General features: G+C 39.0%; 1 protein-coding gene across 15 annotated transcripts in view; it reads right to left on the minus strand.

Annotated features, from left to right (window-relative positions):
* ARPP21 (cAMP regulated phosphoprotein 21) overlaps positions 1–26,632 on the minus strand; it is a 170,206-nt gene that overhangs the window by 82,227 nt on the left and 61,347 nt on the right. For 11 of the 15 annotated variants that reach the window (XM_074945416.1, XM_074945418.1, XM_074945415.1 and 8 more), the window contains 4 exons: positions 12,089–12,197; positions 10,150–10,251; positions 3,846–3,883; positions 2,583–2,642 (listed from right to left, as the gene is read on the minus strand). In XM_074945416.1, coding sequence (XP_074801517.1) covers positions 2,583–2,642; positions 3,846–3,883; positions 10,150–10,251; positions 12,089–12,197 — 309 coding nt within the window. The remainder of the gene's footprint in view (positions 1–2,582; positions 2,643–3,845; positions 3,884–10,149; positions 10,252–12,088; positions 12,198–26,632) is intronic. The other 4 variants (XM_074945424.1, XM_074945427.1, XM_074945426.1 and 1 more) reach the window with 4 other exon arrangements.

Raw genomic sequence — 26,632 nt, forward strand, 5'->3', positions numbered from 1 at the left:
CCAAATCCCACCCCTTCTTCCTCCTCAATATCTCCAGGATCTGTCCTTCCCCCATCATCCTCCCAACCCACATCCCCATAATTAATTTCCTTATTGAGGCATTTGTCACATCCTTCCTCTTTCAGGCCACCCAAACAAACACACATTGCTTCTCTTCAGCCCATATTAACCTGTTAGCTTCCTACTTACACACTGATTTGAACATGTCACTTCCCTCTGCAAACCCCTCCATCAGCTTCCCCTCTATTTAATCAAATTTAAACTTCCTGTCACTAACTTCAAAGGCATATATAAACTCTACCCTTCCCTACTTTTCCTCCCTTGTTATTAGTGTGCACCCTGTTCCCACTCCACTGACATTCCCACTCTTGTTTCCCCAATTGTCAGCTTCTCTCACAATCACAAACAGGCCTTCCCTCCTTGAGGCCCACTATGCATGATACAACACCCAAGCATGGCTGCCACCCCAACCACATTTAAATGCCTCTTAAAGACCATCTTCTGCCGTGCTGCTTACAGTGATTCACTCCAGGTTTCCTTCCCCTGTCCATCTGCCTCTCCAATCTTTGACTGTGAACATCTTGGAGGTAAGGACTGCCCATTCCTGAATGGCTGCAAAGCATCCTGCATATGGTGGTTGCTACCATAAACAAAAATAATAATTCCAAGTACACTATGAGCTGAGACAGAAGGCTAAGAGCAGAATTTGACTTATTATGAATAGTTTACAAACTGCCTCCAAATGAAAAACAAAATGCCTTTCACAGCTGCATAAAAACTCAAACCAGAACTGCCCACATTTGCATTTTTGTGAGTTTCTGACCAGATATTTTTAAAATGTAGTACTTCGCCATTTCACAACATTTTCCATATGTGAAAAGCAAAGGGCTTGCCTTGGTGTGGTGGTTGTTTGAGTATTGGGGTGGTATTTTTTGCTTCCAGCAAAAACAGCTTCTGTTTTTCACTTAAAGAACCTGAGAGTTGTGTCACTGTGGAGGTGAAGGAACTGAAAGATCCAGACAAGTTTAGCATATCGCTCAGCCTTGATCGGAGTCTTACAAGATGCGATCAGCAGTGTTTACTGTCAATTTTTGGGAGACCAAACAACGGGAGAACATAGCAGAAAGACCACAGATGCAATAAAAGTTAAAAAGAAAAAAGGAAAAGATTTCGAAAGAAAAAATAGTTTTTAAAAAGACTATGTGGGCAAGCATTACTTGAAGATTCTGTTACATTCTTCTGCTTTAAAAAACAATGGCCCTCTTGTATTTATGTTTTCGTAGGAGAGAGAGAAATGAAGTACAGCTGTATCCTGATGACCTGAAATCTCATTATCTGCAATGCTGGGTTATCCAAAATTCCTTCCTATCCCACAATTCCAGAATTGATTTAGAAACTGACCTTAATTACTATGAACCTCACTCTATCTGAAGATGGGATGCTCCCCATCCCAAGATACTCAGACAAGAAAGGTTGGCCTGCACGATGGGAAAAAGATAATTTATCTATCGCCTGAGGCAACAAACCGTGGATCTGTCTGTGATGGATCCACTGGCCACACCATCATTCCTTCATTGGCCCAACCTTATTCTACCTTCCAGCCCCGCTGTGTAGGGAGCCCCCCAAGACCTGCATGGGCTTCTCAAATCCTGCACCAGAAACAGTAGGAGTGCATACTACATGTTGAAAAAACACACATATACATTCACAGAGAGAGAGACAGAGAGAGAAAAGAAATAAGTCCTCTATTTTCCAAAGTCTTTACTATACTCAGTTTGAGACACCTAGTAATAGGGGCCTGATTTTCAGAGTTGTTCCGCACATGCATTCCAAATGATTTAAACTGGAGCTGAGTGGTCACCACTCGTAAATATCAGTCCCTTACTAGATGTCTCAACTTGAATACTTAAGCAAGGTGGTAGGGTCTTCTATTGACCCACCATGCTGGGTGAATATGAAAATGTGAACTGACTGCTGTTGATTCACTGTGGTATGTGAAGCTTGTTAACTCCACCATAGATATTAAAGAGTGGCTCTCTGGGAAAAGGGAACTAGCATCCAGAACTGAAAGAACATAAAAGAAAATCCTAAACAAAGTACAGCTTGCGAGAAAAAGCCTCACCCAAGCTTTATTAAGTGCTACTTATCTTTCAACTGGCAATAAAATAAATTACAAGAAATAGGGTGAGTTTGGGTGCCAATCCAACAGAGTGAGTGAGTGTATACGTACGCTACAGTAGACTACACAGGCACCCCAAAATTGCTGCTCCCTAAATTCATGGACAATTTTGGAAATCTAGGTCTAAGGTCCTGATCCAAGTCCCACTCAAATCACTGGAAAGACTCCTATTGTATTCAGACTTTTGAAGCAAGACTTTCCCAAAGGCACATAGGTGGTATGGATAAAATCAGGATTAGAACTCAGTTGTCCTGACTACCAGTCTTGTGTCCATAATTCCTCTCCATACATACACCTGTATACCCACGCCTATTAAGATACTGGTTTTCCATCTATGAGGACACGGATAAACTCAGAAGTGAAAGTTAAAGTTAGTTGGAAACAAATCTTTAATAATACAAACCTAAATAGCTGTCTTTTCTTATGGGTGTCATTGCATATACCGTTGTCTTCCAAGAGCCTACTGAAAATGAAAAGAAAAGAAGATTATGGTAATAGACCTGGGAGTTTTAATGATATATTCAACTTCATGTCTTTAGTGTTAAATCCCACTTTGCTCTTTAGCAACAACTTCTAGTTTTCTATACCCATACTGAAAGAAATGGAGCTAAAGTCACTCCTATTTTGACCTCATTGGAGTTACTCCCAGGATGATTTTTTCCCAGGACGGTCTATCAGTGATGCCTAATTGTTCCATAAAACACCTGCCAGCAAGAGGCTGGAAATCTTTTACCACTTCCTGATAATAAACAAATTGCAACTCTCAGAAGCCAAAGAAAAACACGTTTTTTTAATTTCTTGAAGAAAATAAACACAGCTATACCGAATAAGACCTTAAAACCCCAACCCTCCTCACCCCAATAATAGCCAATTCTCGTACTTGAGATCTGTACAGAACAATCTTTGGCCAGCACTTCTCAAAAACATTCACAATGCATTTCCTAGCATCGAGGATCAGATTCTCCCCTGGAACAAATGGGAGCAGCTTCACTGATTTAAGCAGAGCTGTGCACATTTATGGCAGCTAAGAATCTAGCCCTTCACCTTTGTTATACACAGACGGCTTTTTTGTTTGTTTTTTCTTTTAGTGTCAATAGATGTGTCATCGCAAGATTGTCCACTGGAGGCCATGATAGAGTAATGTAAAATAAGAGTGGTCTCAAATAATAATAGCAACAATTATTATTTCATTATTATTACATAGTAATAATAATGGTCCTGGTTTTCAGATGTGCAGAGGACCTACAAGTATGAGTGAAGGATATCAAGATGTTCGATACCTCTGAAAATCAGATCCAATAGCAACAACAGAAACATTCCACATTTCTATAAAACTCTACATCCAATAACTTCAACGCCTTTCACAAAGATTAACTAATTAGTTAAATGCTCTCAGCACTCCAGAGAAGAGGGTCATTAATAATCGATCATTACATTGGTATTTTGCTGTTTTAACAATCACTTGTTTAACCTTATATTCAAAAGTTTTGGAAAGCAGCAAGTAACATCTGATATGCTCTTATATCACCATATACCTGAAGACAATCTAAGTGTAAATCCCACTAAAGAGGGAAAGCCCTCAAATAAGTTGGGTCACAAATTAATTCGACAATGAGTCTGAGACTAAGAGCTACAATTTTTTTTTTTAAAAGCAATTTTTTTTTACCTGTTTTCCACAAAAAGGTTTTCCTGGGAGCAAACTGACTGAAAAATAAAAAAAAGAGATTGAACCAGACGTTCTAGATATGCTCTATTGTCCAATTTTTGCTTGATTTTAGAATTATCTTCCCCATTCACGCTCAAGGGGATTTTAATTCATGCATCATTTGCATTTGTAGAAGACAAGAGGAGGAAAAAAAGTCAAGAATAAGGTCACACCAGTAAAATAATTCCCATGCATTACAATGTGTTACTTGCAATTCATCTCAGTTTTGAAACAAACTCAGACTTCTCAGTCTTGGGATCAGAAGAGGCTAGATGTATACAAAGTACTGACGTTTTGGAGGGAAACAGAAGCAGAAGGTTCCACTAGTCTGCCTACTAGCTAGCAATAAAGTGACACCAGAACACACAGCTGCAGGGAAGGAGGACAAATGGGAGAAAAGCATGCAAAATTAGTACAGTTCTGCAAGGGAATGGAGATGCTGTAGTTCATAATTTAATTTCACAAACAGAGAGGAAACAAATGCACCTGGTACTAAGAAAAAAAATAAACGCATTTTAAAAAGTCCTCTCTAGGAGGATTTAGATTTTGGCCAAGGTGAGAGAGTAGGAAGAAATAAATCCTACTGGCAAGTATGCAGTTCTATTAACATTCCTTAATTTTTCATGTTGAGAAATGAAGCTGTGCTCAATTTCCCATGAATAATTCTCTCTCCCTTTGATTTTTTTCATTTCCTTCCTATTTCATGTTCATTACACCAAGTGCACAGTTGTTGTCATTGGATTATATCTCCATGAGGTACTGAAGAAAAAGACAGATAGTACTTCCACTGAGTTTAAACAAAAGGAAAAAGAGTGGAAAAAAAGGGGAGATCAGGTCCATTACTTTAATAATAATAGGACTCGGTTCATGGAATAATAGCATGCCATCATCAGGCATGTCAAATTCTAATGCCATAGGAGGTGCATTTATTTAGTATGTTCCTATTTTCAACACGATTGATTCATGACTTGCTGGCTAAAAGCTGAACAGATTTGTGTCGATTCCTGGGCTTCATCAAATATACAAGGCCAAATTCTCTGCTGGTGTAAACTGAGCTTAGCTCTATTGAAGTACTGTGCCAATTTGCACGAGCAGAGAGTTTGGCCCACAATTTAAAATAATGCAGTTATTGTAATCCTTCCATTTAGCATTGTTGTCAGAGTATATTGGGTGAGCATAGTCTGGTAGAAAATGTGTCCGATAGTTCTTATTAATTGTATAGGGTGAGTGGCATGGGCTTCCCAAGCAGGATCCCATATAGGATCCTAACTAAATGAACAGGACTAGTGGGGTGGATTGGTGGCGAGTTCTTTTCTCTGTAAGGCAAACCCTCAGGATATCAAGGGTAAAATCCTGGCCCCACTAAAGTCAAGACAAAACTCTCATTGACTTTAACAGGGCCAGGTTTTCGCCCCAGGCTGAGAGGCCTAAGTGGAGTCGAATGCCTTTTCACTATGGAGCACTGTGTTCCTTTGTACAATTGCTCCACTCCCCTCTTCTCCCATTCTTAAGAGGCCCCTTCCCTAATATTAATAAACCTGTCGAACATGTTGCCCAAAAAGTACATTTTCTTCTCTTTCTAATGAAGATGAAAAGCAAAAGGCCTCTTATTCCAACTCTTAACACAATGGTTTTCCTGTCTGCATAGACAGGATGGACCAAATTTTCAAAGAGGCCTCACTGTCCTCCAACTGCATACACACGAGTTTTGTGCACTATGAGTTTTTGCATTGTCAGTCTGCTAATGTGTGTATGCAGATGACTACCCAAGCAAAGCTATACATGCCCACGGAGGCCATGTTTTGAAAAATTTCCTCAGGAGCGTTGCTGCTGTTCATGTCAGGCATAAGGCTAAATAAGCACCAAGGATTTACATTTTATTAAAAACTTGAGAGATGTCTGTTACCTCTTCAGTATCTTGAAGGGTATCAGTGTAATCTGCATTACAGCCTTATGGACAGATTCAATGAAAACTCCATTCATCTTCCATGCTGCAGAAGCTGGCACAAGGCCATACAATTCCTGGAATATCCATTTTTCAAGGCTGATGTGGGGCTCCATGGCACAGAAGACAGACATATTTTTATTATATTATCCTTATTATTCAAAATAAGAGGGCTTAAAAGCTTTGGATAGCAATTTAGCTACTAGGAGGTCAAGATTCACTTTCCTTTTCTGCAGAATCAATAACTCTCAATTTAAAGTCCCAGGGAAAGCTTAAATAACCAAAGCATAGCTTTTAAATCACCTTGCTGCCAGCTACAGACCTAAGGGAAGTCAAAACAAATCTAGAATGGGAAAAATGTTACACAAGATTATTTCGTCACTTCCTAAGGACCCTTGCAGTTCCTACACACTCAAAACTTCCATTCAGGTTCTGTGTGTACCTGATTGTCCTTCCTTCTGGAACCAATATTTTATCTGTTCATTTGCAACCCCATTTTTAGCAGTCCCACAACAGTTTTTCTGCAGTGGGACATATACATCACCTCGAACAGCCTACTCTTCGGTCTTGTCTTCACTAGGAACAGAGTGAAGTTTTTCACCATGTGTTAAAACCGGGTAACTAGCAGATAGTAATATCTCAGCATGGACAAGGCAGTTTGCAGTTTTCACACGTTAAAGTGTAGGCTCCCTACTATTGTTTACCTGAACCTGTTAATACCTGTGTAAACTACAGCCCCATTGTTTTCACTAGCATTGCAGGATGTGCTATGTGGTAAAACACACTTATTTTCCTAGTATGAGATACACCTTTAGTGATGAAGCTCAAAAGCTTGTCTCTTTCACCAACAGAATTGGTCCAATGAGATATTATCTCACCCATCTTTAATATCTTGGCCAATTATTTTTTTCAAAATGCTAACAGCAATTAAAACGTAATTTGGATGAAGAGACACTCATATTCAGGGCCCCAGGTATTCTGCAATTCTGCTGCAGTGCAATTTGCTGTAGACCCCACCCATTGTTGCAGAACTGAAGCTAAGCTTTCATTAAAAATATGTTTCTAGTCCTCATGGTTTAAAAAAAAAATAGCCTTGAAAATGTGAACCTAACATAACCAAGGCAATGTTTTATTGCTGGCAGCCTGAAAGGATTTGAGAAGGTGGGAAGCTCCCCATCTCTCCCAGGGTGTGGTTGATCCTGAGAACTAATAATGGCAATTAAAGTGGCCACATTTAACAATTTTCTTACCACACATTTTAGCAGAAACATCAAATGAATGTGCTTCTCCTACAACCGCAAACTGCTCAGTGTGCTTTCCCAAATGCCAAAAGCTCCAATTGTCTGCTACCCCGTTGCCAAAACCTCCAGCTCCCCCTAAACACCTGATGATGAAGTTATGCATCATCCATACAAAAATATGCAGCATACTGAAAATGTGGGGAAAAGCATTAAAGTGACATTAATATTGAAAGAATGTCATACGGAATATTGTACAGATGGCATTACATGGTCATATTTAAATCAGTAAAACTTCCAATTTAAATTTAAAATGAAGCTGTGCATAATTTCTAGTATGATGCACGGGAGTGTTGCAGAATGAAGAGAATCTGACGCAGGTTTTATGTCCAGCCTGCTGCAGAGTAAGCAGGAGCATATTCATTTATTATTTTGGAGTCTGAAAAGCAGATATAACATCTGCAACGTGTCTAGAGCTTGAAATTCATTTTTTTCCTTTTCAATTTTGTTCAACAAAGTTTTCTCTTGGACTGAAATCTCACCCAAATGGTTTCAATCTGAAACAAATATTTACAATTTGGTGTTATAGCAATCATCTTAGGACACCATCAGCTGTCTGATCTCTGAGCTGCCTTTGGGACACCTCTTCAGACGTACTGTAATTAGAAGTGATGCATTTTAATACATTTTCTTAGGTTCACAATTAGGGTACTAACATAAATTTAACTACAGTGGTGTGAATAGCGAAAAGTAATAAAACTGTACATCAGGCATGTCACTTCTGCACCTCGCTTTGTCCATCTACAATTTGGGGGACAATAATGCTTAGGTACCTACCTCACAGATGTGTTGTGATAACTGATTAGTTAATGATTGTAGAGGGCTTTAAAAAAATAAAGTGCTATATGTAAGTGGCTATGTATGGCAGGCAGTCAATTGTGGTCATTCCTAAAATTGAAAATAAAGAATATGCTACAATGCCTACCACCACATATAAATATTTCTACCATGCCAGAGAGGATCTCATCTGTGAAACATGCTCCACTCTGCAGCACAGCTAAGAAATACTTAGTTATTTGCATCATTAGTGTAGCCTGCTGAAATACAGTAATATGATATATTGAGGGCTCACTAATACCTGCAATTAGTAGAGAGAGAACTCAAATGAGTGTATACATGAGAGAGAGAGAGAGGGAGGGAGAGATATCTGCATTGCTAACCTTTAAAAAAAAGGCGCAGTCCTAATCCATTGATATAGCTCCTGCCACAAGCCATGCTTTTACTCATGATAAAACCCCTTCTTGGCTAACCTGACAGATCACATCAACCTTCTACTTATGGCCATTAAAATTCTCACCACTTGTATTTGTCTTTCAAACTGAAGGTAAAAGTATCGAAATATACAACAAACACAGCAGCGCATTTTGGGATGAATGCTTAATAACTCAATCTCACCACCTCTTTCATGAACACGTACGGCCACATTCTCTGCTTCTAGCTGCCTTTATGATGCATTATCTAAGTCACTCTGGCAACACCTTTGCCTACCCCATAACTTGTTGCCATTTTCCAAATCTATCCCCTCTCTATCCCCTGCAGTTATCCGTTTTTAAGATATGCTCCTTTGTATAAAGTTAAAAACAGTAATTCGCTTATAGCGGACAAACAAGAGCACAGCCAGTTCTACAATTTATATTGCAGCTGTAATGACATTAGGCTGCCATTCTGAAGTGAAAATAAAAACAAAGAGCCAGCTAATACTGGGATTTTCTCAGTCACACGAACAGAGAATACTATGCTGAATATGAGTGCATAATTTTCCCTCCCAAATTGCATTTTATAATCAGTGGACTACTTGCTAAGTAGCGACGTTACTTATTGTAAGTGAAGTCACAAGTGAGACAATACACACTCACATATTTATAGTATAGTCTGCTTAAAACAAAGACAATCAGAAGAACTCGTAAGCATCAAGCTTAAAAAAAGTCATCTAAAAGCAACGCGATTCCTTCTGTGGCATGTGAACAGCTCTAATTTAAAAGGACACCATCAAATACAATTTTGCATTGTTTGTTTTGCCAGTATGATTTATATGGGTTTTTTTTTCCATTCAGGGCTCTTCCCATATTCCTTGAACTGGTGAAACCTCCATTGAGATGTGACATGAAACAGGGAAAGAAGCAGACATGTTCTCTTGGAAGACACTATCCTCAGAGCACCCTGTCTGAGCAGATCCATACATCCAACTGGGAAATTATGGGGTAATATAGTGAACCCAGAAAGTAGGGCAACTGGCTGCAGACAGGACCCAATCAATTTACCGTATTTAAAGGAGAATGGGGATGAAGCCATAGAAGTTTAACATTTGCGTGTCTTTATCTAGTAATTTTACTCAATTTTATTTGGTAAACTTTGATTTCCTCCCCCCCCAGTAACGCTGGGATTATTTTGCCTCTTTTTGTTTTACTCCCTTTATTGTCTTCCAACATCATTGTTTTTGACAGAAGAAATAGAGTTTCTTCATTAACCTATGTTCCCTTTACTACTTAGTTGGTCAGTTCAGCTAAATATTGAAAAGGTCATGCATAACCCGTGGCTTTTGATTGTTTTTAATGTCTTGCTTCCAGAGTTGTTGAACTGACAAAAACCAAAACCAAATAGATTGATAGATCTGAGCAAGTTTAAGTGATGCCAAATAGGAGGCTTAAATAAGTTGAGAGTGTCCATTTAAATCACTGCTCTTCTGCTTGCAAGCATTATAATACCGAACAGAATGAACCCTATACCGTGCACACACAAACATTTCCAGAAACAGGAAAAGGCCATTTAGACCAACATGCCTGCCCTGTTTTAGCTGATCTTCCTTCTACCTTCCTCCTTTTTCACTAGAGCTCTCAATCACCTCCTGCTCCAGAAACCAATCTCTCAAATTCATTTTACACCCTCTGGTTTAATCACCTTTCGCTACCAACTCCAGCTACACAGTGCAGTCTGGCTGCAGTATCAATGTCAGAGGGGGAGGATACTGTCTGACTACCGATAAAGATATGGCACCAAAGAGGCAATTAAAACAACTACTCACATCTTGTGCAAATATTCTCTCCCTCACTCTCTGATACTCCTCTTCTCTCTCTTCAATTGATTTACTTCGTCTGTCATCTCTAAATGGATGAATTCTGTTTTGCTGAGCAGAAAAAAAATCAGGAGGTTTATATAAGTTGAGCTGTTAAAAACTGCAGTTTAGAAACTGTCAGGGAAGAATAATAAATGTTCCCATAAAAAAAAAAGTATGAAATGGATAGCTTTCAATTCTGAGGGGGAGTGTGAACCACCGTGTTATGCTGGGTACCCTTGGCTCTCAAGCTAGACGCTGCTGGAGTGTTCCTAGATCAAGTGACTGAAATAAGGGTTTGTGCATGACCTTTGTGAGCCTGCAGTCCTGAATCAAGGCGTCCTCATCCGATGCCTTTTGCTTCTGACTGATCAGGAAAAGGCAGGGTTTTTTTTGTTTTTTTTTAATTTTCCCTATTGGCTGTGGGGAAGGAAGTGCTACAGAATACCTAACCATCCATGAAGCCAAGCAAGAGCATAGGAAAACTAAATGGTAGGAACTGATGATAAAATACTAAGAACCCTAAAAGATTACATCTACCACGATGATGATAAATTATGCTTTCCAGAATATTTTGCACAAGAGTTTTAACCCTTTCAGTACCAAGCCTAGCCCTTAATTCAACTTAGTGGGGAAAGAGAGCCATTTAATCCTTTTAATGATCAACATTTTAGACAGCAGTACATGAACACAATGGACGGGAAGACACCCTTCATGAAACACCTTGCTTGCAATTAGATTTTAACTGCAGTGCTGCTCCTTCTCCCACACTGTGTTTTGTGTATATGATCACGCTGCTTGCCTTTGGTCCGCTCCCACATCCATTACTCACTAAACCTTTCTTTCAAAGCCAACTGAGATGCAGTGTAGCTGGGAAAGCTACTACACACAGCTGAAGGTAAAAGGAAAAAGAAAAATAGTCTCTAATTAGAAGCAGGAGGCAGAAGCACTCAATGGCTTTGAGTGATTCACTGGAATCTACCACAGTAATGATAACCTGGGTGACAAAAGCATACACTGTCTTACCTTTAGGAATTTTCTTAGAAAAGCAATGCCAGTGTTACAACCCCTTCTGATTTTTTGTTTTGTCATGTGTACATTTTGCACTGGATTTAAATGATTTTATGAACACAATGCTTACTTTTAGCAGGGTTTTTTTTTTTTAAATGCTGAATTTCAGTGGTGTGCAAACACACAGCTCCCTCACACTCTCCTATACGTAATGTGTCAGACATGTCTAAGATAACAGTGCTGGGTCGCAAGCAATACACGGAAGGGAAAAGTTCTGCCACAATACATGCAAAACAAGCAAATAAGTTACAATAAGGCAATAAAATGTGGTTTGGACCAGGGAGCGACAGGAACTAAAAGATTAAACTGCTACTTTTTGAGGGGCAGGGAGGGTCAAAACTTATTCTAGGGTGGTTTCAAAAATCAACCCGGCCTCACTATGACATGTTTGAAGAATTTTTCCTCCTTTATGGCTATATCCTTTATCTTTGGTTCGTACGGATACCCAGATCTGTGTGTACGTAGACCTGTGTGTGCGTGTATAACTGAAGGATAAAGCTGTAGGGAGTCGAACAACCGCCAGTCACACAGGCATTTGGGAATGCGACTGACAAAGCCTTCCAACAGCTTGGAACCTTTGACATTCCAACCCCCTTTCAACATGCAGCAAGTCCTGTGCCAAGCAAACCACCCATGCAAACCCACACACTGCCACTGCGAAAGCAGCCACATGAGGGCTTGATGCTCTCCACTGTATGCCAAAGAGGAGGAGTGGGGTGGGGTGAGGGATGGGAAAAGGAAAGCGGAAGGGGGGAGCAACAACAAAAGAACAACAACAACATCAGTCAGCCCACCTTCGAAACAACAAATTTCAGCAACTCTCGAACCGAGAACCAACCTGATTGTCTTCTTTATCAATACTAGAGTTATCTCGCTTCAAGATAAATCGCTTCTGGGATTCTTCACCTTTTTCATCTTTTAAATGTTCAGAAAACCTTTGCTCTGGTCTGCCAGCAAAGTAAAACATATCAATAAAAAAAATCTGCTTCGTTGGGGTTTTTTTTTGTTTGTTTGTTTTTTTTAATTCTCGGCGCTCTTTGTTTTTCACAGAGCCACTTAATGCAAAATTAGTTTATATTTGCTGTGGTTGGGAGATACTGACTACAGCTGTCTGATGAGGTTCTAATGCAGCTAACTGTTATTGCTATAAATATCTTTTGTTGTTGTTATGTAGGAAGGAATGTGAATGCAAAGTCTCAGTCATTAAGTCACTCCCTCTCATCAACCCCTGTGACTGAAGGACAAGAAATCAAGTTAACATACAATATGTCACTTTGTTCCTTCAGTTGTCCTGACCTCCAGCTAAGCTGCAGCCGAGTATGGCTTACCCACATTTATAAACAAGGAAAAACTGATAGAAATATTTGTACAGAACTTCTCACTCCTAATAAATCAAACTGGTAATTGGGGAGGACCTAGTGGTATTTTGTTAAAACAAATTATTATCTAGTGGCTCATAAACAGGGGGAAATATTTCAGAACAATCGCATAGTATTGATTAACCAATTGATTTTAAACTCATCCAGGGTTTTTTTCTTTTTCTTTTATTTTTTTTTTAAATGGGCAAATAGTGCTGGCTAAGAGCTTCACATTTCTAGGTTCAGTAGCTGGGGAAAACTGCTCTGTATTCTTCTCCACCTTGTATAAAAAGGAAAAGCTAAGAAGTGTCTCTTGTCCTGGAGCTAACAGTTATCAGAATTTGTTTCTTTTAGTGACATTTCATTCTTCCCGATATACTTCCTCTTGTGTCTGTTCTTAGTGTTCTGCTTTTGAGTTGTCTGCCAAGGCTTCATTATGCCATAAATTGGTTAACAAAACAGGAATACATTTTGTGATGTGATGACAGACTGCTAATTCAATAGCATCAAAATTTTGGGAATACAAAACGTATCTAAAGAAAGGGGCTCATCTGCGTGTGTTAATTCTGATAGTGTTAACAGGAAATTTATGTTTGTCACTGAAGAACAGAGTGCCTAGGGATCATACACCGTACAATAATGCATCCAAACTGTGTGCAACACTCCCATTGACATTAATGGATGTACCCTGAGGAAACTGGAGACAGAATTTATCTTATCTTGTCTTTTCAAAAATAAGTACTGTAAAATAATGCCAAAAAAATCCTCACAATCTTTTACATTCAAAATATTTTTTTAATCCAGATATACAAAACCACCATCACTTTACTGGCACACTGTTCAAACTAAAAAAATGAGGAGTACTTGTGGCACCTTAAAGACTAACAAATTTATTGGGGCATAAGCTTTTGTGGGCTAAAACTCTCCAATGAAGTGGGTTTTAGCCCACAAAAGCTTATGCCCAAATAAATTTGTTAGTCTCTAAGGTGCCACAAGTACTCCTCATTTTTTTTTGCTGATACAGACTAACATGGCTACCACTCTGAAAACTTTTCAAACTAACACTCCGCTGATTATAATGCACAGTGTTGGAGTTATACTAGAGTGAAACATAACACATATTTGTGCCACATTACAATTAATTACCAGATGTATAGGAAAAGCTTGTAATGAACTATGATAAATGCAAAACTCACAAGGTGGTAACTTTCCTGACATCCTTTTATTCATGAATTTATGTGAATTTTGGAGGGCTCCGATAACTTCTGTTCACAGCCTTCATTTTGTGCAAAGACTACAATTTGGTTCAGAAACAAATGACCCGATTTCCAGAGATACTGAGCACCCAATAATTCCACATACCTCAACAGGAGATGTGGCTAATCAGCACCACTGGAAATTGGGTCCATAATATAGAAAGTTTCAGATTCTCCTGGTGTCCCACTTTGTTCTTTTCTGAAGATTTCTGGAAAGTGCAAAGGTGTGTGCTCACTTGTACAGTTTTCTAATGTAATCAATAGTAGAGTGCAGTGATACTGCTTGTAAAGAGAAAGCCTGCCAATGTAAACAGGATATTCCATGGTATATTCTGCCTTCATTCGCATTAATTAGTATTATACTTAAATTGTCAGGGGAAGAAGAGACCCTCAAAAATTCTGCTTTAAAATGAGCAAGTGAAAAAGTTCAAAGGTTAAAAATATATCTTCCATAAGTGACAGCACAATTAAAGGACAAACAGATAAAACTATTGCATTAGGACTAGAGGGAGGGTCAGTGTCGAGCTTATAGTTGTAAATCTACATTTTGAGTGTTTCAGTTTGTCTGTGGTTTACTTAACAAAAGAAAGAGGGAAAAAACAAATGATCTAATTGTATCAAAGTCAAGAAAATCGACTTTTAAAATCCATTTGGTAAATTTCCTCTGTAATTACTGCTTTATACAAAATGTCTTATCCATGTAGATTCATACTTAAACATTCTTTTAATTCTGTATTTTTAAATAAAATACCAAAAATGAAGAGACCACCATTACGATGAATTAATCCCTTGCTAATTCCACCTCTCCACAGGTCATTTTGGGAAGCATGAGTACAAAATATGATCCCAAACCAGTAATTTCATTTATTTACATATTCATTCATTCATTCATTCATTCTTAAAACCACAAAGAAAATTCAAACAGATTATTTCCTAAATTAAACAAAATACAAGGCTGACCTATTGGGCCTTGATCTTGAAAGGGGAACTGTATGGGCAGATCCCTGTGCATATGTGGCACCTTACTGACTTCAATGGAACTTCATGCACTGCTGCAGGATCTGCCCGTATGGTTCTCCTTGCAACATCAGTGCATTGGATGCCAGGTTTCAGCCTAGAATGAAAATGCAGAGGTAAGTTAGAAAATAAAGACCAGAAAAGAATTTCCACTAGAAATGCTGAGGGACAACCTTCATCTCCCAATGGAAACATAGCAACCTTAAAAACCCTGTAAGATTATTTAAAAATGCCTCTACCAATAAAATGATATGTGCTTTGTTAATTGTATAGATAATGGCGCCAAAAGACCCTAACCTAAACCAATCTACAGGTCTCAGTCTTCAATGAAAATGAACTCTTAAATAAACACTTGAGTTCAGAAAAGAACATTCACAAAAAGGAAGTCCCTGCCCCAAAGGGCTTGCACACTAAGTGGACAATATATAGACCAAAGACCAGCCCTGTAAGATATGGAATATGGGAATTCTAATGAAAACCAATGAGAGTCCTAAGCACAAAGCTTGCAGGATAAGGCTGCCAATGATCACGCTATGATTATTTCATTTAATTTTATCTACTCAATGGAATCTGGCACATTCCTTTAAGAAGTTTTGAGTGAATTTATTGCTCATAGAAGGGAGGGACAGATAACATCATTCTGAATCTGAATGTGGGTAGCCATAGCATTAGTACATTCTGCCAATGCATCCCATTTGGGACCTGAATTGTAACAAACACCTTCCCTTCTCCTTTATGCTCTCTTACACCTGAGTCATTCTGAAGCACATCCTTTAAAATGTACCAAATGGTGGGGTGCTTGTGGACACATGGGAATGAATTTTCAGTTGTGTTCAGGTATAAGCCAACTGAGTTCAAAGAATGGCCTCAACTTTTGAATTCACAATTTTGCACACTCAGTTGCCTGCACTTGTTCATTACTGCTTGTGAATATTTGGTGTTTTACATAGCCCCAGCATCTGGAATCAAGTGATAATGTAAGAATCTTAACTTCCATTTAAACAAAAAAAGGAAGGGTGAAACACTGACACTATTTAAATCAATGGAAGTTCTGCAGTTTCGGGCTTCAGTGGGATCAAGATTTCACCCTAAGTTTCTAGCCCTAATGGCTGCAGAGAAAAGCTTGAAAACATGACCCAAAATACACCTTAAAGGCTTAGAAACCTGCAGACAAATAAAAAAAAAATCAAAATGTATTATTTAAAATAATATATATATATATATATATATATAATTATTTTAACCCAATCACATTGGTTTTGGGGTCTGACTCATTGCTTGGGGTTTGCAATACTGTAAAGTTGAAGAAAATGAGGAAGTGCACCTATACCTTGAACTACTCCTTGAGGAAATTTGAAAGGTTATTTCTTTTTCTGTCATTATTCTCTTTTACTGTAAGACCAAATCAGGACAAGCTGAATCTGATGTACAAACAACATACATACCATACTGACTAAAATTCTCTAACAAGTTCCCTGTAAATCTATGGAATAATTATTTATCTGTTTCATAGGAGACATTGCTTATTTTTAGCTCCTTGACCTTCAAATTCACCTATAGTTCACTATGCAAACAAAGGAATCATTTCCATTCTAAAGGATAGGAAAGTCTAACCACATGAAGGAAAAGACCAAAAAGAAAAATATCTTGAAGATAATTTTTTTTAATGGAAGGTATGGCAAAAGGGATAATATGTGTACATTATCTTTTGTTGTAGGTCTATTATCTATTATGAATTCAGCATATATCAATGAATTTATATAAATATACAGATATACATATACACGGCGATTTTAGTGTTTAAAGATTGACAACAGTGGAAACTGAAGTCCCCTGTTTACTCACTTTATAAATAGAGCAGGGACAGTGGAAGCGCTAATTTACCGAAACTACTCTGTTAATGTGGCCTGTGCCTTAAAAGACCGATCTCACATTGTCAAAGGATAATTCTGGTTCCATAACCATTTATTTTTTTGGCATCTACCAAAGATATCAGTGCCAACAAGATTGTTAATTAATGCCAGGTGCAACACTGTGCAGTCCTGTCTTTCCTATTGTTCCACAGCCTAAAGGCCCTGATCATCCCCACTGTTACAGGATATATTGTATTGTTGCTTGGCTTTTCCCCCTCTCTAAGCTACAAGTTAAAAACAAAACATATCTGAGCAACAGACCTACTCTTAGAACTTTAAATCGAAATCCAGTGGGTCATCAAAAACCCTCTTGCCTAATCAACCATTTGTTTGATTTTTTTCAGTGACTCATTTACACCTTCAATAAATGAGGGTAGCATATTAGCTGTATTTCCAATGTATAACAGTTAAAAGTAAATTCTTACAAGAGATGCAGACAAATACATGTACATTGTGAGAGTATGAAAATGCTAGCCATTTAAGCCTTTGCACATTTTTCTAACTATCTGCATGGTTCTACTATTTTCTCTTCAACACCTATGCCTGGAATTAATGCTGTGAAGTGCAGAATGCGAAATATTGCTAGATATGTATTATTGCTTGGCAGACACCTATATGCACTTGCAAGAATTATAAAGCACACAAACTTCCAAATTGTTTTCATTATGCTAACATGTTATTTATTCTGGTTGGAACCGGAAAAAGTTCAGAAAAGGGCAACAAAAATTATAAGGGGCATGGAGCGTCTGCTATATGAGGAGAGATTAATAAGACTGGAACTTTTCAGCTTGGAAATGAGACGACTAATGGGGATATGATAGAGGTCTGTAAAATCATGACTGGTTTGGAGAAAGTAAATAAGGAAGTGTTATATTTACTCCTTCTCATAACACAAGAACTAGGGGCAACCAAATGAAATTAATAGGCAGCAGGTTTAACAAACAAACAAACAAACAAACGGAAGTATTTTTTCACATAACGTACAGTCATCCTTTGGAACTCCTTGCCAGAGGATGTTGTGAAGGCCAAGACTATAACAGCATTCAAAAAAGAACTAGATAAATTCATGGTGGATAGGTCCATCAATGGCTATTAGCCAGGATGGCCAGGGATGGTGTCCCTAGCCTCTGTTTGCCAGAAGTAGGGAATGGGTGACAGAGGATGGATCACTTGATGATTACCTGTTCTCTTCATTCCCTGGGGCACCTGGCATTGGCCACTGTCAGAAGACAGGATACTGGGCTAGATGAACCATTGGTCTGACCCAGTATGGCTGTTCTTATGTCCTTATCTAATTTTAGTTCTATTCTAGTTTTAAACTTTCTGTAAGGCCACTGTGAAAAATCAAATACACCAATGAAATTATGCATTAAAAAAAAAAGACTGAAATGTACTAAGCAAATGCCAATTTAAAACGTCAAAGATACAGTATAATTTGTCTGAAGTTGTCAAATTCTACACAGGCTTGCACATGTGTTTCCTGGATACCCTGTACATACATGTGGTTACATTCTTGTGTTAACATGCATATAAGGAAATCTAAAGGCTTGGTTAGGAGACAGAATGTGACAACTATGTTTTTCATCAATATGACCCAGGACAGGAGATAGTGCATCTAATTTAGCAGCTACAGGATCAGTCTAAATGGGTTTACTGCCTTGTCATCTTCCTGCACATTAATTCATTTGATGTTTCCTACAAATTGTCAGGTAGATCATTAGAGGTGTATCTTTCCATGCAACCTTGTACACAATCCAAGAAGTTTAGGTCTGGGCAATTATTGCAACAGTATATTAAACCTAAGGGTTTTCATTAGCCAATGGAACCTTTGATCAGGATGCTACAAATCTACTCAGAAGTGTTCATGTATGATGTGGTTTCAGTTGTTTAATGATGGAACCTTATATAAGTTATTTTTAGAGTAGACCTTCTTCCTTTAGGACCTCGGAACACGAATGCACTGTTTGTAAAGATAAATTTAGTGGGCTGGCTTCTCTGCTGGTGGAAATCATCAAAATCAATTTCTACCAGAAGAGGATCCGGCCCAATGCCTGTACTGTGTTTTCTTGACAGTCACTACTCTTGAAGAGCCAGACTGCCCTCTCCTGTGGCAAATCTTTAGGGAAGGGACCAAGGGGCTGGCTGCACTAACACTTTATCATCACTGTGAGGTTCCCCTCACAGAAGTCCTCTAAAAGTTTCTGCCAGTGCAGCAAGCCTTCCTTCTAGCAGAACGCCTCCAATCTTCACTGGCACATTTGCCCTCCCACAGCTCCCTGTCAGCACAGCTCCACGGCACTCCCCTAGCTATTGCTGCCACCAGGACACCCTAACGCAAAAGGGGCCCCATGGAAAGTGTAATACAGCTTATTTTGGTACTCCAGGGCACAGCAGAACAGCATAGCATCGGGGTTACTCAGCTCCCAGTTTACCACTAGAGTGGACAGAGACAGCTACATAGTGGAAGTAGAAGTCAGATGCTTCTTTCCTGAAGATGAAAGTGGATACTGGAGGAGTGAGTAGGAATTTGTCATACCTTCCTCAGACAACATGTGACATGGCAGGAAAGAAGGGAAGGAGATAATAGGGAAGAGTAAGGTCCACGTGAGTTACTCTCCATCTCCCTTTCTGCAGATGGTCTCAGCTAAAAAACTTTCCCAAACTTTTTTAAAGTTAACAGATTCATAGATTCTAAGATCAGAAGGGACCCTTGTGATCATCTTGCATTACACAGACCATAGAACCTCATTATAACTTCTGGCTGAGCAAGAGCATATGTTTGAGAAAGATATCTTGCCTTAATATAAAGACTTCAAGTGATGGAGATCCACCTAATCTCTAGAGGTAAATTCCAATGGTTTATTACCCTCACTGTTAAAAATATGCGCCTTATTTCTAGTCTGAATTTGTCCATCTTAAACTTGAAGCATTGGATCTTATTATGCCTTTTTCAGTTGCATTAAAGAGACATCTATTCTCAGAAATCTCTTCCCCATGTAGGTACTTTTAAAACAATTGATCAAGTTCTCTCTTAACCATCTCTTGGATAAACTGAAGAGAATCAGCTTTTTAAGTCTCAAGTGTGTTATCCAGACCTCCAGTTACTCTTGTAGGTTTTTTCTGAACCCTTTCCAATTTTTTAAAACATACTTTTTGAAGATACAGTATTCCAGTAATGGTCTCACTAAGGCTGTGTCTACACTATAGAAACTATACCAGCACAGGTATGTTTGCATAGCTATCCCCGCAGAACCCCATGGTGTATGCAGCCCACCCTGACAGAGGCATCACCTTTCCAAAGGATGGTAGCTAGGTCGACAGAAGCTTTCTTCTATTGATATAGCTGTACCTACACTGGGGTTAGGTCAGCACAGCTATGCTGATCAGGGGTGTGGTTTTTTCATGCCTCTGACAAATGTAGCTCTGTTGATCTAACTTTTAATTAGACCAAGCCTAATTCTGTATACAGAGGTAGTACCAACTCCTTATACCTACTTGATGCTTTCTTTCTTATACATCCAATGATCAACTGGCAAAGCAGACAAACACTCTGGAATTCTAAAGCTTGGCTTACATTGATACAGTACATACATGTTTATTACAAGGCATAGGTTTCCAACAGTAATAGGGCACACAGCTTGTCACAAGTTGCTTTCAAGAGAGGCAACAAACCCATCTTGTGCAGAAGAGATGGTTTAGCACTACAGTGTCTTAGGTAGGCCAGAGTGCATAACATATCACAGAAAATGCTGAAATAAGGATATGGTCAGAGAATTGATCCACAAAGATCTCTGTCATTTTTACAAGAGTTTCACACAGTGCAATCAGTTTTACATTTGCAATGAGAGGTTAAAATAAATGTATTGGATGGGCTACAACATGTTAATCCTCCTAAAGTGAATAAATCACGGAATGACAGGCAGCTAGGGCAAGAGTGGCAGGAGAGGGCACAAGGATACATCAGAGTGGATGCAGGATCAACATTCTGCAAGCAAATGGAGCAACTGGCAACAAGGTGTTACCCAAATATACCAATAGAAGGGTAATAATATAAGGAGATGGGATAAGTGCTGATGTAGAGAAGAGTCAAAGGAGTTGTGTAGATTTAGGGCATTGCTATTTGGGTGTTCAAATGGTTTTACTACATTTTTCCATTATTTGTACTTGTCTTTAATTAAACCAACTGCTCAGTCCAACATCACACTGGCCTCTATTTTGAGGCACAGTAGTTCTTCTCACTTGCACTGTGAATATCTACTGTATCTGCCAATGCTGCTTTATATTTATGCTGGAGGACACCATAAGGCTCTATAGAACAGGAGTATTAAACTCATGAAGGTTTTAGTGTCTCTGCTTTCCCCTTTGAATCAAAACCCTCTAGTATATATAGTGCAGAAACCATTTTTGCCTCCAGATCAAGATTTTGAAATATGAAGGCATGTAAATATTTTGTGAATTTCAGCATTTTGAGATGGTGGAATATTTATCAATTAAACAGGTCACAGCTGATTGATACAAGGCTAACTTCCAGTCCTAACTATAACGTAGCATCTATTGTAATGGAAGCATGCTGCTATCTAAAGGTCACAATCCTCAAAACATAGGAGCCTAAAATCAGGACCTGAAATCCATATTTAGGCACCTGGGAGCTGGAGTTAAACTGATCTTGAAAAATCAGACAGGTACCTAACTATGGAGTTAAACCTGTTTTTGAAAATCTTGGCCTTAATGTCACATGGTGACCAATGGGGGATTTCTGTCCTCCTATAATGTAATTCATTTTATTACGACTTAGAGCATTATGCAGTTATACCACCACAACTTAACATATCACAAAGCCCCTTAAAAAGGTGTTTAAAGTATCTGAAGGTCAATGTCACATTATTAGACTATTTTACAGTACGAGTCACCACATTTCTGGTATGGTGACACTTCAACAGCAAAAGTCATTAAAAAGCCTACTTTTGCCAGACATTACCACAGGGTTTCTGCTGATAGCTTCTGCTCGCTAGTAAAGGGAAAGCCAATCCCAATGCTAACTTGTTAATGGTAAGGACTGTAATTTTTTTACTTAGCATCCAACCAGAACTCCTTTTTCTTCATACATTCTTTATTTACCATAAAAGTAATTAAGATTTTAAAGCTAAAAATGTATTTCTGTATTTGGTGTTATCCCATGATAGTTTACAAGGTGAACAATGCCATCATTATTACAAATAAACATGAGTGAATTCTAATGGATGGTGTTGATTTAGCTCACACGAAAGCTAAACCTCTCCAAGGTCCTTCTTATGGAGATTTGTCCACAATGGCTTCACCTGGAGGGTGGGCTATGCCCTCTCTGCACCCCAACCAGCCTGCAGAGCTGGCCCTGGACTGCTGGTATTCAGGAATTAGCAAATAGCCAGGGCCCATTCATGCAGAGGCCTTGTCCTGCAAAGTTTTCACCCCTTCCCCCTGGCAGCATTGTTCCAGTGGATATGGTTTCATTGAGGGCAGCTGCCCCAGGGATCCTTATAAAGGTAGAGTTCCCACCATGAAAATGGCAGAGGGCCTGATTTCCACAGGGCTGATGGGGAGACAATGTGTGCTCCACCCCATCCACCAACTCTTTTTCCCATCCCCATGCGCTGATCCCCTAGATCCATGACTCTATGGGCTCCAGGAGGGAAGGGGGATGCTGCATAGGAGGGGTATTATTTGGATCAGGGGATAACATCAGGACATCGGTTAATTAGTGTTCACTACCTGCAACTGGCACTGATCCCACTCCCTTTTTCAAACAAATGGCAAAACTCCTCCCGGATTCAAATGGAATCAGGATGGAGCCCATAATCCTTTCCTCAACAATGAATTTCTCGCTAATATGAAGCGTGGCAGACAGTCCTACACATTTCATAGGTTTCTTTTTTTTTTTTTCTTTTTTTTTTTTTTTAAAAGAAAAATTAGTGTACCAAATTCTTTGAGTTTAAGACCACAGGAGACCATTAGTTCATCTAGTCTGATCTCCTGTATGTCACAGGCTATTACAGTTCCCCTCGTATTGAGCCCAATAACTTTTGTTTGGCTAAAGTATAATTTGTATTTGGCTAAATCATATCTCCCAGAAAGGCCTCCTCCAAATCTCAAAGACATCAAAAGATGGAGAATCCATCATTTCCCCCTGGTGAAGGGAAGTTATTTATTGAGCGTTTTGCCTGAGTAAAGACTTCAAGATTTGGCCCAGTACAGTTAGGGCAAAGCATCGACCTCTGGATTCAGTCTACCTGGGCCCCAGATACAGTGGAGCTTGTGCAGCTCTGCAAAAGGACTGCTGGATGAAATGCAGGGGATTCAGAGATTATGAGGCCAGAAGGGACCAGTATGATCATCCATTCTGACATACTGCGCAACAAAGGCCATAGAACATCCATGAATTAATTTCCGTTTGAACTACAGCATAAATTTGAGAAAACATCCTATCCTGATTTAACAATTGCTCGCAATGAAGAATCCACCACAAACCTTGATAAGTTGTTCCAATGGGTAATTACTCTCACTGTTGAAAATGTGCACCTTATTTCCAGTCCAAAATTTGTCTAGCTTCAACTTTCAGCCACTGGATCTTGTTATATCTTTCTGCGCTGGACTGAAGAGTCCATTATTTGTTCCCCCAGGTAGGTGCTTACAGACTGTGATCAAGTCACCCCTTAACCTTCTCTTTGTCACGCGACCCAGATTGACCTTCTTGCGTCTGACACTATAAGACATGTTTTCTAATCTTCTACTCATTCTCATGGCTCTTGTCTGAACTCTCACCAAATTTATCAATGACCTTCTTAAATTGTGGACACCAGAACTGGACCCAGTATTCCATCAGCAGTCACACCAGTGGCAAATACAGAGGCAATATGTCTTCCATTTTCCTATTCAATAGTGCCCTGTTTATATATTCAAGGGTTGCATTCGTTCTTTTGGCCATACTCATGTTCCACCGATTATCCACCTTGACTCCCAAAGCCTAGTTCAGAGAGTCTAGGCTCGCTATATGCCATGGAACTTAGTTCTGTGCCCCTGGCAGCACACGGCAGGGAGTGGGGTTCGGGCAGGACAGGCTGAAGAGGAGCAGCAACAGTAGATCTGCTGCTCCATGGAGCCACCTGCCATTGGCCTGTAAATAACAAGGTTTCAGTATAAGTAGCTAGAAAGCGATTCTGCCGCCAGTCTGACCAGGCACTGGGGAAGGCAGGTAATGATTCTACACCTGTAGAACACACCTTGCCCTCCCACCCCTCTGGATTGGATTTAGCCCTTAATATTTACGATTTCTGCCTAGGTTGAACATTTTGTGCAGCTTCAATTTAGTTCCAGCTGATGGAGGCTCACCATGTGGTAGCACAGCTTATTACAAAATACATTCATATTCAATGTTAGGTATGTATTGTACCCTATAAGCAGCTGAACATTAGGATGTTGCATAACCACAAATATATACTTCAAATGACATTCCTTATCTAACTAATGAATTCAAGAATTAAACAGGAGAGAAAAAAATTAATCAAAGTTCTGAAAACCACCAATAATGACAGCATACTTCCCAAAAGCTGGCTGGCTAATGTGGAGACTATTAGTTCTCTAGAAATGACCTGTACAAGAAGATAAAAACAGTGTTACATAATAAATTCATGTGCTTAGTTCCACTTCAGGCCATGAATAATTTCTCCATCATTAGACAGGCATCAGAAGCCACTTCCCAAATACCCATTTGCTTGGATAGTGGAGCTACCTGTTAGTAATCTAGCAACTTCCCTGTGACAAACCTCCAAGTCTGCCACGTGAATACAGGAGCACCGTTCCCCTTTGCCTATCATGCAGAAGTAAGGATTGCTCAAACGAAGCATTTTTCTCATTCCTGGTGTATCACATCATTGAGATGCACCACTCATTCAGACTTCATAACTCTAGCACCAAAATAGAATGGAGGGGGATCCACCCACTGATTGAGGTACCCACTTTTGAAAATGGACTCCTGCATTTAAGGAAATTACTCCACCCATTACAGAATCAGAGCCACCTCTAAGTGGGAAATGCAGAGGCCAATTTCGACCTCCAGTTCTACAGCACAATGACATGAAAGTGCAGTGGGATTTAAACTTGAAAAATATCATTACCTGAGCTCGGATTTGGCTAACTACTACTTTTCCAGACACAGCTAAAAATTCTACCATTACCAAGAATGCCACGATCTCTTTAATAACCACAAATAGTAATCATGGCAAGTCTGAGGAGTTTGACTCATCCAAAAGACACCACTTCACAAGAAGAGCACCCCCTAACACCACACTAGGGCAGTGGTTAATTACTGATTCAAGGAAGAGAGTGTCCCTTATCTTAGTCACCAACTCCACTTTCCACAGCACTGAGTTTTCCTTGGTAGTTTCCCATCTTCCAAGTCTGATCACACATCTACGTAATTCTGAGTTTATGACAAGATTAAGCGGTGTGACTGCAAGGATTAACAACAGACTAACACTGTAGGTGTCCTTTCATTAATGTTTAACTAATACTTCAATACAATATAAAACAGCTATAAAATACATGTCCACCTCAATTACAAACAAATTAGTTTAGATAAATTATATTAGAATGAAAATTGTTAATGGAACCATTAGAAATGGTTCATTAACCCTAATGTCTCATTTACAGGAAAAGTCTGTCCTTGGATGTATGCACATAGCTCGCACTGACTGAAATAAAGATTGTACATCCTAGGGCCAAATTTAGCTCAACACACAGTTGACAAACACTTTTTCTTTCCATGCATCTGAAGAAGTGGGGTTTTTACTCGCAAAAGCTTTTGCTCCAACAAATCTGTTCGTCTTTAAGGTGCCACCGGACTCCTTGTTGTTTTTGTGGATACAGACTAACATGGCTACCCCTGATACCTTTTCTTTGTTCATCTTCCTTGCAAGAATGAGTGCAAGGCTGAAATAAGAGATAGAGTCTGGTGTGAAAAGCAATTCCAGTTCAAATTCATTAAATTAAAAAAAGTCAACATAGGTAGTTTCTTCTCCTAAATTGTATCGTATGAAGGATTTACATTACAGTGCGCAATAGTATTCAGTCAAAAACAAGTAATGTAATAACTAAAACTAATGCCTACACTATAATACATAATGTAGTGCTGAAATCCATGACACGTTTATTAGCTTAATCTGCGCATTTTTTAAAGAACTGGGCATTAGGAGTTATTTGCCTCAGTTTCCCCATCTGTTAAATAAGGATAAGAATACTGCTCCTCCTCTGTAAACTGCTTCAGGCTTTTTGGATAAAGAGCACTAAATATTTTTTATTATTGCTCAGGAGTCCTCTACTGAGACAAATTAGACTTCCAAGTCACTAATCATCGTACTTTTCAGCAAGTCCCTGATGACTGTATGGAAAATGTCTATGAAATAAAATCCATTTATTGCTTCAAAGCGACAGCATGAAGAAGACTCAATGTTGTAAACATTATATCTGTTGTCTTTATTGTTTTATTGATTTTTATCCTATTATTGTTAGGACCATAAGATGAGTGCTTTGTGTATTAATAAATATTAAAATAAAACGGTACTGTCTCATCCAATGAGATAACAAGGACGCTATTATTTCTCAGATATGCAATTCCCTTGTACTCTAGTTGTGGATGTCTGACAGGCATAATCACTGCACACATATTTCTCAATACCAGTGTAGTTTGTGAATCCCTGAGTCCTAACTGTGCAACAATGACTGTTAGTCAGAATGCAGGGATTTGCTTTATCACAGTATAATTATATCTCAGTAATAAAATAGCAGTCAAAATATAGCCAACACT

Source organism: Natator depressus, chromosome 2, assembly GCF_965152275.1.
Source record: "Natator depressus isolate rNatDep1 chromosome 2, rNatDep2.hap1, whole genome shotgun sequence".
Taxonomy (NCBI): domain Eukaryota; kingdom Metazoa; phylum Chordata; order Testudines; family Cheloniidae; genus Natator; species Natator depressus.